Consider the following 15,158-nt stretch of genomic DNA (forward strand, 5'->3'; position numbering starts at 1 on the left):
GAATGGATTATACCGATACAGGTTATAGTATGGCATTTGGATGTAGGTTGTGAAATTTCTCTGTGAGTTAATTGATGTACTGTTGCAAACGCTACTGGTGTTGTTAAAAGGACTATGATTATTTTGATGCTTATACCAATATAACTAGACAGACCAAAATGACTGGAAAACATATGAGATAAACTTAAGTTCTATTTAAGTATATTAAGCTACTATACCACAATTACAGTATAATACAGTCTAAGGTACTTTTAAAACAGTATTGTAAGTTGAGAACCAATACCTTATACACATATAGACTAAGTATTATTTCAAATTCATATCCAATTCCTTCAATAACGAAGGAAAGATAATCTTCTCCCTGAGCACAGCATGCCGCAGAAATTATTCACCGAATAAAGCAATAAATAATTTAAGATAACCAAATTACTGTGACATGCTAAGAGTACGTTTCCGAGTGAAGAGGGAAATTCACGCTCCCCATTAACTTTTGCCTGACTGCCGATAGTGATGTATATGTTATCCTGACGGTGGGGCGTTACATAACGATACCCTGCGTAGTTAAAATCATCAGGCTTTGATTATAGTTGTGTAGCTGTATAGGGGAAGGCCCCTTCACCCGACAGCCGCTTTAGATACACTGTATACATTGGAATGAACACTTGATGCCTTGCTGATGTCTCCTACAACAAGTCATATGTAAACAAACGATATAATCAAGGCATCATAATTGATTGATTCCACAGGACTTTGTGGTCGTGTACGGTGATACTAGGGATCACAATTCTACTTGTCATCTTGCTGTGGGTTGTGAAGCCTAAGGTGTTCAGCCTGATGCCACAGTGACAGGCGGTGTGTTTAAGCTTCTATAGGGTCCGCTACACCTTCACAGATAATCAAAAGTGATCTAGTGAGTTTTTCCCGCTGCTTTATGTGATGAGATGATGATACGACAGGGTTTTTATCGCTGGGAAAATTAATCTATGGGTCGACCACAAATACATGTGTTATAGTGAAAGTTACACAGTGGCAGGGTATGAAAGTTAATTGAGCAATTTGTTGTCGGCATACCCGAGATTTTTCTCTGCCCCGGAGCCCTATGATGGGATTATAGGATTATACATACTACGTCAGCCCTACAGGATTCGGGAGTTTAATTCCTTAGACATTGATTAAGTACTTAACCAGAAAAGGCATGAAAATATTAGTGTCGTCCTAACGGGGAAAAGCCAGCCGTGTTGTTAGTGTGTATTAAAGCACAAGGTGCCTGTGTTGTAGTTTTGACTGGTGATTTGTTTACAGTCGGAGACTTTAGGATTTATAGATGAACAAAACGGTGTAGTGTTGAGGAAGTTCTTTTTTTCTACCACAATGCAGGTTGAATCTGGCGACCTCCAGACTCTGAAGGCGTATCATCGTAGTATTTACAGTCGGAACCGGCGTCACACGCTAGCCAATGTCAGGTGAGTTATGTCTTTATGTACTTCATAACTGAAAATCATCTGGCTGGAGAGATCACCTGCCAGATGATATAGTCCATATTTTACCTACTTTAATAAGATCAATTTAATTTCAATTTCAAACAATTTGATTGACAAAGACAATGTCCTATGGATTAGACATTAGGCACTGCCTGTATAGGTCCTCTCCCTAAAAAGGACCACTTAATATAAGATACCTGTCTAAAGAGAACAGTTGTTTGTATCCATATAGATATTACGTTAACTCAGTCACCCCTGAAATTCTGTAATGAACTGTTCCAGCTTCAGTTTTAGAAGAGTTTAAATGTGTCTGCAGGGGTGAATGAGTTAATAAAAATAATTCTATAGAAGTGAAATATCGTATTTATAGCTGTAAGTATTTTGTTCTGATCCCTTTTAAATTAATACCACCTGTCTATAGAGACCACCTGAATATAATCATATATATACCATTTGCAAAGGAACTGTCTATAAGAATCCCATAGTCAGGTTCATGAATAAATATACAATTCACAAAAAAAAACCTATTTATAGAGACCACCTGTTCAGAATCATGCATTAAGAAATCTCAAAAACCTGTCTATAGAGACCACATGACCAGAATTATGCATTTATATATTTTAACACCTGTCTATAGGGACCAGCAAATAAAGAACTATGTCTTAACCATTTACAGCAGTCTGACTAAAAGAAAGAATCAATTTAAAATCATATATTTACAATTTACGAAGCATCTGTCTATAGAGACTGTTTTTAAAGTCTCCATCAATTAAATGTCTGTCCTGTCCCATCCATCCCTGTCTTACTTCGTCCCATCTTGTCCTGTTTAGATATAACGAGGCGAGGCATATCCTACGGACATTTCTTGTTAAAACTCTGAATTACAAAAATAAACAAGTCTGCATGTTAACACAGTATTGTTATAAAATTTATATAACTGCATTAAGTAAGTATAATGTCTAATTAAAAAATAAGGTTATAAATATCTATATAAATCAAGAAAATTCATCCTGTCTTAGGCATCCAATGTGTCTGGGCTCTGTTAACGTTATATAGTTCTAGTAGACAAATCCCAAAGTGTGTATGTATTGTCTATGTATTGTCTCCTACAGTGAAGTCTAAGTGCAGGAAACATAAACTGTCTTAACTTATACGACACCAGTGCCCTCATCGCCTCGCAAAGCATATCTCCCAGAATTTCTACATATTCATTAAATTTTGAAGTGCTGTATATATATTTGACGCACACTACCATTGTTTTCTGGGAAGTTTTCATCTGGCTTTGGCAGAGATAGTATGAATTAATGATGAAGTTGACTACGTTTATATAGCTATACGGTGTTACAATAGCTTGGATTAATCAGTGTATCGTTAGTTGAATTGACCAGGACCAGACATTGGAAATAGTAATATTAACACTATTAAGCTTACAAACACACATAGAAAAGATTTGTTAGCTTGATGTATACATGTCTTTTTCAATATTGATTTGACAAACTTTAAAACGTGTGTTTTCATGTCCTATTTCACCATGTCAAGCTTACAAACAGACACGGGAAAGATTAGTTAGCTTGATATATACACGTCTATTTCGATATTGATTTGACAAACTTTAAAACGTGTTTTTATGCCCTTCACGATAAAATTGGGGAAAGGCCAAATATTGTTAATCTCATATATGTTCTATTCCATCCCATCATATCCCATTAAGATTTTTTATGTAGTCAAACATATTTCTGTCTAACTGACATATGTAGTTTAATCATTGAATATCAGGGTAGTTATTATTTAGGTAAATTATTTCTCAAAGAAACAACCGCCTACAAGTGTCAATCCATTAAAGTGATAAGCTATTGCAAAAATGAATTCTCTGTTGATTTCTCGGAAATTGAGTTCATTTTCAAAACAAGAATTAAAAAAATCTTGGTTAAAGTAAAGAATAATGCCCATTTAAGGTTAAAAATGATCAGTCATAGAAATTTTTACTTTCCCTAAATATTAGCAAGTGCTCTTATCATTTTAAATCATAACTGCTTGTAAACCCAACTACATTTCGTTCTATTTTTACCAGGTCATTTAGAGTGAAACTGCGTTGATGTAAAGTTAAAACCAGATTTACAAAAAAATGAATGAACATCTCTAAAAGTAGCCCTAGATTTGTAACGACCTTTTGACATTCCTGTGTAAACAGAACCACCTGATTGCGTCAGGATGAAGAATTATCAGTATGCATATTTCCTTGGAAATGTTAGGATGGCTTTAATTACCACAAATGATTGGTATTGGCAGGTCTACTTAGGAAGTGTGTTATGTAGATATTCTCAAAGGAGATGAAAAGTAAGCAAAAACAGAAAACAAATGTTGTAGTTCCTAAAGAAGTGTGTAACTATTTTGGTCTGGCTGGCTAATATACATGTATTCTATTGATGTCTGTAGAAAACATTGTTTTATGTAGCATCAGACCTCCAATGTGACCTAGATATTCATGACCTAGCTATCTGTTAGATGAACCATGGGTTTGACCTTGGCATGAGAGATCTTGACCATCATGACCTAGCTATCGGTTAGATGTCCCATGGGTTTGACCTTGGCAAGAGAAACCTTGACCTTTGTCCTCTGCTTAGGTGAAATCTGTGACCTCTGTATTATTTTAAAATAGGATGACCTTTACACTAGGGAGACATTGACCTCTGACCTATATATAGTTGACCTTTGTATACATGACTCCTCAGTATGGTATTGTTATGGTTCATGTCATAATGTAGGTTGACCTTTGGAGACATTGACCTCTGACATAAATAGGTGACCTCTGTATCCAGATTATGAGATTTATACTCAGAGTTGACCCTGAGTGACCTCTACATCTAATTGAAATTTTGGTTCAGGTGATAGAACTATTTATAGAACGGTGACCCTGACATTAAAGGGACCATAAGTTTGAGTTTTAGACTTGTGTACCAAGATAACCTCTTTGTGAGGACTAACTAGATATTAGACAGCAGAGAGCCACATGATGACTGGGAATTCTATAGAACTCTGGGGTCTAATAGATCTTTTTATAAAGCTCACCAGCCTAGTTTTCACATGTATCATACTTTACCATCTATTTGAAGGGAATAGGCTCTTTGGCCTGGTAAAGGCTCTTCCTTGCCCATCTATTACACCATAAAACATCACATGTATACATTGCTCAATTATCATGTTGTTTGGTTTGTTGATAATACATTATTAACCAGAGACTGACTAGATGACTAAATCTGACCCAGCTGCTGACCACTAGACTGACCATTGGTGACCAATAGGATTATAGCCCCAGTAACAGCTGTCCCTTGTCTTTACCTCTATCTGATATAGGCACAAATAATTATCTTTATTTTAAGCTGTGTACCACTTGATGTGTACATGCACCATGGTATGTCAGTGCCCCTGGTAATTCGCTGTAATTCTCCGCAGGCTCGTGGATTTAGGCTATTGATTATGTGTAATGTTCTAGAATAATGGATCTTTTATCAATATTTCTATCCTCCTTCTTCTGTAATGAAAGATCACTGTCCTGGCTTAATAGAGCTTATGGCTTACTGAGCAGGGGACTTACACAGGGCTCAGAGAGTTTACAGATGTCTGATAGAGCAAATTGTTTAAAAAGGAGTTGGGGTTTTCATAGAGCTAACAAAGCAAGAAAAGGCTCAAAAGACGTTGGGTTTTATATATAGGAGAGGCATGCATAAGGCTCATAGGAGAGGGAGGGCATGCATAAGGCTCATATGAGAGGGAGAGCATACATAAGGGTCAGAGAGGGAGGGCATCATAAGCTCATATGAGAGGGGCATCAAGAGAGTCATACATAGGAGGGCATACATAAGTCATAGGAGAGGGAGGGCATGCATAAGGCTCATATGAGAGGGAGGCATACATAAGGATCATAGGGGAGGGAGGGCATACAAAAGGCTCATAGGAGAGGGAGGGCATACATAAGGCTCATAGGAGAGGGAGGGCATACATAAGGCTCATAGGAGAGGGAGGGCATGCATAAGGCTCATAGGAGAGGGAGGGCATACATAAGGCTCATAGGAGAGGGAGGGCATACATAAGGCTCATAGGAGAGGGAGGGCATGCATAAGCTAAGAGAGGAGAGCATACATAAGGGTCAGATGAGAGAGAGGGAGGGCATGCATAAGGCTCATATGAGAGGGAGAGCATACATAAGGGTCAGAGGAGAGGGAGGGCATGCATAAGGCTCATATGAGAGGGAGAGCATACATAAGGGTCAGAGGAGATCGAGGGCGTGCATAAGACTCCTTAGGAGAGGGAGGGCATACATAAGGCTCATAGGAGAGGGAGGGCATACATAAGATCATAGGAGAGGGAGGGCATACAAAAGGCTCATAGGAGAGGGAGGGCATACAAAAGGCTCATAGGAGAGGGAGGGCATACATAAGGCTCATAGGAGAGGGAGGGCATACATAAGATCATAGGAGAGAGAGGGCATACAAAAGGCTCATAGGAGAGGGAGGGCATACATAAGATCATAGGAGAGGGAGGGCATACAAAAGGCTCATAGGAGAGGGAGGGCATACATAAGATCATAGGAGAGGGAGGGCATACAAAAGGCTCATAGGAGAGGGAGGGCATACATAAGGCTCATAGGAGAGGGAGGGCATACAAAAGGCTCATAGGAGAGGGAGGGCATACAAAAGGCTCATAGGAGAGGAAGGGCAAAAGGCTCATAGGAGAGGGAGGGCATACAAAAGGCTCATAGGAGAGGGAGGGCATGCATAAGGCTCATAGGAGAGGGAGGGCATACATAAGATATCATAGGAGAGAGAGGGCATACAAAAGGCTCATAGGAGAGGGAAGGTATGCATAAGATCATAGGAAAGAGAGGGCATACAAAAGCCTCATAGAGAGGAGGGCATACATAAGATCATAGGAAGAGGGCATTCAAGGAAGGTGAGGGCATACAAAAGGCTCATATGAGAGGGAGGGCATGCATAAGGCTCATAGGAGAGGGAGGGCATACATAAGATCATAGGAGAGGGAGGGCATACAAAAGGCTCATAGGAGAGGGAGGGCATGCATAAGGCTCATAGGAGAGGGAGGGCATGTATAAGGTCGTAGGAGAGGGAGGACTGTATAAGATCATAGGGGGGAAGGCATGCATAAGGCTCATAGAGAGGGAAGGATATAAGGCTCAATGAGAGGAGAGCAACATAAGGGTCATATGAGAGGGAGGGTATGCATAAGGCTCCAATGAGAGGGAGGGCATTTAAGGCTTTTAGGAGAGTCTTTTCAGAAACTGTGGAGTCTATTGGAGAGGGCTTACATAATTACAAAATAAGTAGGAGATGGTCCCTTAGGTCTTACCATACATAAATCAATAAGTATAGGTTTTCAACAATAAAGTTTAATATCTTTTTTTGTGAAACCGTCTAACATTACCTCCACCATTATCATGTTTTAGGCAGGATAGATAGTGGTGTTGACTGTATAGAAAACGCATACCAAACTACTTACTGAGTATTCAGGTTATCCAAGCTTGTAAACTCTTATTGATTTCTGTTTCTGACATAAAACTCAAATTCCAGATAGAATGGCTGGTTTGAGACTGGATATTACCACGATCTGTTTCTGTGAACTCAATTCATCTCTAACTTTATGAAATACAGATTTGTTTTGGTATATTAAGTTAGGGTAACACTATAGACAGCCATTAGTGGCCACCCTTGTGAGGACAAGACTACAGTACTACACATCATCATGGCCAGGCTCTTACATTACTCAGAACCACATACTTTTTACTGTATATTCCACAAATATCATAATTAGATCACTATGACACATTTAAAAAGCTCGTCAAGATTTAATTGCTTATCCTGATATAGACTGGCCACCAGTCTCTAGAATATTGAGAAAAAAATGACAGAAATTTGGCTTGATTTTTTTTGTCTCTACTACATGTTTGGTCCTAAGTTTCCAAGGGGAGATAATCTAGATTTCTACTGAGAAAATCTTATCAACAACTTATTGTCAGGTGACCAGTCTAATCCTTATATTGTGATGGAATCAAATTGACCAGCTATATCTTTCTCAACTGTTTGAAGACAAAAAAATAAGATCTGAATTTGTGCCTATATACATGGGGGAAAGACTGCTAAGTTCATCTAAATGAATGACCTTGACCTTCAAGGCCGCAAGCGTCAAATAAGATGAAACTTTTCATTAGATATAAGGCCAAGAAACCTGATATTGAGCATGGAGCATGATTGTGTTTGTGTTTAGTAAATATTATTACTAGACATCAGGTGAAAGTCTAGGCCAATTGGGGGATGGGGGGCGAGATCCCAAAAGAGCATGGGAAAAATTCAATTTTCTGCTAATTAGTCTTACCTTCCAATGATTATGATGTCGTGAAACACGTGTGAAATGATGTCATAATTATCGGATTGTGTGACTTAGCGATGGTAAATTGTACTTTACTCACATTGTTTTGGGATCTCGAAACCCCCGTATTAGACACTCAAGTTCACAATATTGTAACCATCTTTAAAAACAAATTAGAAACTTTGATGATCATTAATTAAATCAAATTTTGAACTTAGTTATCAAATACCTTTTGACTAATTAATAATTTTCTATTTTTAGACATTTTGAAGTCAAAGTGCACTACATTCAGTTTTGTTTGAGGTAATTTTATAACGCACATTAAGATTATGTTACAAAGAACGTAGACTCGTTAGTGATATAATAATCAATAATCATCAATGATGAGGGTTATTGAGCTAATTACTGATGACGACGTCTGCCCGTCCAGTATCGACCGTCAGTACCTGAGCTACTTATCCTTGGCTAAGTAATAAAAGACATTAGTCTGCCTTAAGTGGAGATTAAAGTTATTAGGATACGGTTATTGATCGTCATCTTATATTCCAATAGATGGTGCTATGTGACCTGACCATCAACTTTTATACTGTATAGATGGTTATTTTCGCGGAGATATTTTTTGCGATTTTGCAGTACATATGTTGCTATGATCAAGAAAGTTTGATCTGCGAAATAATGAGAAATGGTTCAATGTCAAGATCTACCTTTAAAATCCATATTACGAAAATCAAAATATCATTAAAATTTGATTTTCTCGTTTTTAGATCAAATCACATAAAAAATTTTAAGCCGCGAAAATAACCAGTTGACTTTAAAATAAAAATTCCTAAGAAAAAAAAAAAATGCAGAAATCATTAATTAGCCTTAATCAATTCTTTTTAAGATACATGAAAATAGATATGAAATTTGAGTATGTCAACAAAACTAGCATTTTGGTAAAATTACTATTTCTTTAAAAATATATAATACAGAGAAAAACCTTTTATCAGGTTTCTTGAGACAAAGCTTTAGGTTCATTATGATCTTTTATCCTGGCATTGTTAGTCATTGGTGTACAGCATTTGCCTCAATTAGCTCCGGACACTAAAGTAATTCTAACAAAGAGGGGCGCTTAATTAAGAACAAAAATGTTAGTTGTATATGAAAAATTTCAGCCAAATTTTAAATCTTTCTGTGCTCATGGCACATTAATTTGTAACAGTAAACATGTATATACCTTTTATCATTTTATATACATTATTATGTCGTGATTCACTCGTAAAAGACTCACAAGTTCATGTTATAAGGGATACAATACTTAGAGGCATCACATTATTATATCAATGGAAAGGGGGTGTTTGTATACCACTCCAACTCTTCTCCAGAAAAGGGGAGGGGCGCTTATATAGAGGGAGGGGCGCTAATTACAGCGAATACAGTATTACAAATTGACTAGATGTTGGACCCGTAGCATATGCTCAATTAAGACAGAGAGCAATGAGTTTCTTGAAATATCACAAAGATAAAATTCCTCTCTCTCTACTACAACAACCATGCTTAACTAACTGACAACCAAGTTTGTTTAATCAGTGAACTTGACCTTTGTTCAAAATATATAAAATTGTGTAATGGCCTGAATTATCAAAATGTCTAGAAACTTAATTTTTCTGTTGTTACATGCTTGGAAGAATTAGAAATGCCATTTTATCATTAAATGATCTCTGGGCCTTTGAAGGTCATATGGGTAATATGTGGTAAAATATGTAAATGAAAGTTATGATCTCAGTTCATATTAGACCTTAGATTAGGCCATTTTATGGCATGCTTATTGATGAAGGGGTTCCATGTCTCTTTAAATGAATGACTTTGACTTTAGTTCAAGATGCTCCACCGCTGACAAATGGTATTTTTTCACCATAAAAAACAGAAGCAGACGATTTAGAGTTTTTCTCCAGTTACAAAAGTTACTTACTTTACACCATTACAACCATTGAAAAGTTTGGGCTTCTAATTTTACTTCAAGTTAAAAATATGAAAAATAATTAATTGCATCCCGAAAAAATTCCGTGACACCATATCCTATATGGAATGAAGTACTGATTGCGCATGCACCAAAGGCGAAACAAATTATTTTATATTATTTTTTGTGTTAATTAGGCATATATATACACGATTAAACACCAATTATTGTTCAAATGATTAACATCATTTATGCTCTGTCGGCGGTGGAGCATCTTTCAAAGATGATTTGGTAAAACTGGAACAAAAAAAATTTAAGACGTTAAAATAATTGACCATAAACATCGTGATCTCAATATAGAACTTGAAAAAAGGGTTCAGATTCAATTTGTTCTTCACTTTGTACTTCTCACTAACAAGTTTGTCTTCAAAACAAGTATGTAGATTTCCATCAAAATAAAGCAAATGAATTCCAAAAACTGTTACGATTAGGCTTGAATATTTAATGAACAATCACACAAATTTCACTGATGCTCACTATATACCTGGCGTGTACAGGTTTGACTGACATGTCGGTTGTGACGACAGGATCGTCCTGACAGACGAGTGATGACTGAGTGTCAGTTTATTTACCATCAGGAAGAAAGAATACATTAATAATTAAATCACAAAGCTTGTGATGTGTCTAGATGAGGAGGATATTAACAAGGTGTGGAACACATCAATCTATATAAGGATCTAACCATACATCTGATTAAGTACCAACTTCTTTACATCAGTCTGACCCATAGGTGTCACCTGGTATTATAGGCCAAGTACAGCATGCAGGACTTAAGACCACCTAAGTCTTGACCACAGTGATCAAAATGTGTTTTAACAAATTCTCCACAATCACCAAAGAAACGGTCAATTCTTTGAAACAGTACCTTGAGTTGGGTCTGTAGTATGCAAAGATGAATTCATGAAAAGGCAACAGATTCTATCGAATGAATGACCTTTATTTGACTTCAAGGTCACAGGAATCAATCAAATTTGTTATAATGTTTTAAGTTGCTCCATTATACAGTAACAAAGAGAGCTGATATGTAACATGTCGAGATTAATTACTAACAAGTTTTGATTTAATGAGTTATCCCGGCCTTGATTCTTAAGACACATTTGACAGTTTGTTTTGAATTAAAGTGTTAAAGTAAATTAAACATTAGTCAATAGTCCAACTGACTTAGATTAGTGACGAGCTAAAATGATGACTTCCACTTTTGTTCCTAATGAATCATTTGCTATTGGTTATTTTGTAGAAGGAACAAATCAAATTGAAATATAGATTTCTTCAGAAAATACTGTTTTACGGAATAATTGAATAAATGTAGAGAAAATAGAAACAGATAATTACTCAATTTGAAGTTTAATCAGATACATGTTTCAGGAAAATTGTATGAAATATGCTTTGTCCCAAACCTCAAGTGTTATATGGGCAATCATCACACGCAATTGAATGGAATAAAGTTCTTGGGAGTCAATGAAGCTATCTAATTTAAACTGCACCATGAATAAAGAATTACCATTCTGAGTGTACAAATCTGGGCAGGTCCCCATAGACTTGGAGAATATTGCCTGTAGGATAATCACAGTTCCATATAATCAACCACAGGAATTGAGCTGTGGCCATCGTCTGGTAGTTTCCAACACGCAGAGCATAAGTTTCTATATATGGTAATGTCTGCATTATAGAAAATACTGGTTCCTAATTGGCCGAGGTGAATGACATTTTCTCCATGGTCAATAAAGTAGGAAGTACACGACTCTTCACTCTCCATTATAACGAAATATCACATTAAAATCTGAATTAAGAATTGTGTCGATGGATGGACTAAAATGTTCGATATTTAGATGGTGGACAGGGATTATATATTGTACTTAACTTTTGTTCTAAGACTGTTACCATAGTTACAGATTTGAAAAAAAACCTTGTGTATTTTCATCTAGGATCTCAAAGGCAAGTTTATGGCTCTTAGAACGGTTTCCTATTATGAAGGTTATAGACCTTGTTTAACCATGTGATTTTTTTGTATTTTTGTATGCCTATATATCACTTCTTAGGTGTACTCGAACATAACTTAGTTGATATAAAGTGTCTACGTGTCCGTCTTAACTTTAGATATTACTGTTGTCTCCTAGATTGTCATGTTGTTTGTAACTTTTGGCAAAATATGCAATAGAATGTACAAAGGTCAAAAAGGACTCAATTTATCTGTTTTGGTGAAGTCAATTCCAGTTAAGCCATCGCTCCTACTACATGCTAAAACACTTGTAAACATAATGGCATAGTTATTTGGTGACAGAAAATATGTACTGAACTCTTCAGACTTTAATCTCGACATTGATGAATCAAAGGCCCTCGAGTGATCAATGTCCAATAACAACCAGGGTCATGTATGGACCCCAGGTTTGTTGAGTTGATAGAGAAAAGTCGGAGTACCCAGAGAAAAACCAACGACCAGTGGTCAGTACCTGGCAACTACCCCAGATGGGATTTGAACTCACGATCCAGAGGTGGAGGGCTTGTGGTAATATGTCGAGACATCTTAACTACTCAGCTGCTGCAGCATTTAGGTTTCCTCCAAGTTATAAAAGATAAACCTAGAGGTCCAGAGACAAGATATTTAGGGCAGTTTTATTTCTTATTAATGGATTGCCATGTGGCTTTTATCCAAGATTACAAAAGTCCAATAGATAAAAATATTCAAATGTTTATTCTCAATAACTCGAAGGCCTAATGAGTCATCCAATGTTGTGTCTAAGGCATACATAAAGAAAATTTGTTCAATTGAATTACTTTGACTTCCATCGAAGGCAAAACTTCTTAAATAGCTTGATAATGAAGAGGCCCAAAGGTCTTTAATTAGATCTGTAGAATGCGGGGGTAAGCAGTTTCGAAGTTGGTTCAAATTAATGACCTTCTTCATCCAAGGTCACAGAAGGCAAAAAACCAAGATACCAGATGCAAATTATTTTCTAAATCATTTTTGCTGGGTTCTTGATTTGCAACTCTGTGGATCAACTTCAGCAGTTTGAAATGTATATTAAAATTTCCTAGAGGGGTATTTTAATGTCTGCACATAAAGAAAAATTCAAACTAACTTGATATCAAAGACTGTCCTACATTTATGGACACCACCATTTATTTATTTGATCTCTGTTCGTATTACGTATTGTATTGTTTCTTTGTTGACGGCCTAAAGGCCAAGTTCAATCAAAATGGCAAATCCACATTCTTTTTAACTTTTGATATCTCTCTGATATCCATGGAATCCCACAGGACAATATTTCTGATGTTTTACGTGATATGTACATTGTTGCGTATGTGTATACAATATTTAGCTGACTATCAGTGAGCTATTTAAATCGCTCAGTCCTTTATCATGTCATAAATAATTCTTCATATCATGTGAAAAGTATTGGCTGAAAACTTATCAGAAGTCAGAATGTCTAGAAATATTTCTAGAAATATTCCTCATGGAACATGTTTTGTGTACTTAAAATCAAGTCTTTGAATTATTGAATATTTTAAGGAGAAGAAAACAAACATTACAGAAAAGGATCAATCTTGCAGTTGTAGGCACTGAGGTCTTTTTTCCGATAAAGTCACATGTAGCATATGTAACAAGTTTTAGGATATTGTCCTGAAGTGAACGTCTGTAATCTGCAATGATTTTAATTAACAATGGCTTATGCAGTCCCTTTATCACTGTAGTTAACATCTTTTGAAAAGAAATGTAACAGCTCAAACAAATATTACCTTTCCAGGCCTCTTTCCCTCTCTCCGAAATTTTGGTTGCCATTGTAAATATATTGCAGTAAAGTATTGTCTAGACAAGCAAGTCATCCTAGCTCATTTAGTCTACTGAAGCTGTACATACACTGCTAAATATAAAAATAAAGACCTTGAATTTTAATATTTCATAAATTTCATAACATTTATGTAAACTATAAATGTCATGACTATGCAGCATGTACCAATTTAATGAAGACTAATATATGTAAACACTTACACATATGTACACATATGTATACACAACATCTCAGACTCTACATCTCGGATTACACAATATTTCAAATATTTTATTGAGAGCTGCTTTGATTAAGGCTAACTAACTAGTATGTTCACGAGAAAGGTTTCGCATATTTTCTAATTTAGAAGTTGTAATTAATTATTTTAAAGATTTCTTTAATTTCTGGGGTTCCTACAAAAAAACAATGCACAGTTGGTCACACACATATAAAATCTTAAAAAACCCATCAGAACTCTTCTGTATTAAAGGTACAATTAGAGAATAGTATATACTACCTTAAAGGTTTACTCAAAATGTGATGGCTACATTGAACTGCAATGCTTTGGGGTTCTTCATCTGAAAATCAGACAATGCAATTCACAATCGATATCTTACGTAAAACCTAGACGTCATACTCCGGAGATTCTGCTGTTAAAAGCTAGACTGAAATAGTGTTGATGGGATAAGTACAGATTCATGATGTCTAAACAGAAAGATATTGTGGTAATTTTACTTTGGCAACACTGGTGTAAATTATCTTGATTTATACAAATGGCTACTCGTGTAATGGGACAGCTTCCCTTTATAGATATTGTATTCCTGAACAATAGTGGAAAATAAAAAAAACTGAATAATAAAACATGAGGGTTTGTTTGAAGAACATTACTTAGTGTTGCAAAGAACCATTGTCTTGATTGTTAATGCTAAGTGGCTTAAAAAGCGTAAAAACAATTTCCTGTATGATTGTTTGTATATAAAATATACTGTGGTGCAGTGTCTGTTATCTGTCTGTCTGTATGTCTGTCAAAGTCACAGGGGTCAAATATGTTAAAGTCTGTTAGATATTATCTAACCAATAACTAAAATGACCCAGACACATGTTCAGATAAATAACCTTGACCTTCATTCAAGGTCACAAAGTCAAATATGTTAAAATCTGTTATTAATAATATCTAACCAATAACTAAAATGACCCAGACACATAAATAAAATCTGTTAGATAATATCTAACCAATAACTAAAATGACCCATACACATGTTCAGATAAATAACCTTGACCTTCATTCAAGGTCACAAAGTCAAATATGTTAAAATCTGTTAGATAATATCTAACCAATAACTAAAATGACCCATACACATGTTCAGATAAATAACCTTGACCTTCATTCAAGTCAAAATCAAATATGTTAAATCTGTTAAAATCTGTTAGATAACTATCTAACCAATAACTAAAATGACCCATACCATATTCAGATAAATAACCTTGACCTTCATTCAAGGTCACAAAGTCAAATATGTTAAAATC

At 35.9% G+C, this 15,158-nt stretch overlaps 1 protein-coding gene across 1 annotated transcript in view; it reads left to right on the forward strand.

The window, feature by feature from the left end:
* The window catches only part of LOC138324751 (3',5'-cyclic-AMP phosphodiesterase 4C-like), a 267,694-nt gene that overhangs the window by 38,479 nt on the left and 214,057 nt on the right, over positions 1-15,158 (forward strand). The window contains exon 2 of the mRNA XM_069269870.1: positions 1,378-1,463. Within this exon, the coding sequence (XP_069125971.1) occupies positions 1,378-1,463 (86 nt within the window). The remainder of the gene's footprint in view (positions 1-1,377; positions 1,464-15,158) is intronic.

The sequence above is a fragment of the Argopecten irradians genome, chromosome 6 (assembly GCF_041381155.1).
Source record: "Argopecten irradians isolate NY chromosome 6, Ai_NY, whole genome shotgun sequence".
NCBI classification, from domain to species: domain Eukaryota; kingdom Metazoa; phylum Mollusca; class Bivalvia; order Pectinida; family Pectinidae; genus Argopecten; species Argopecten irradians.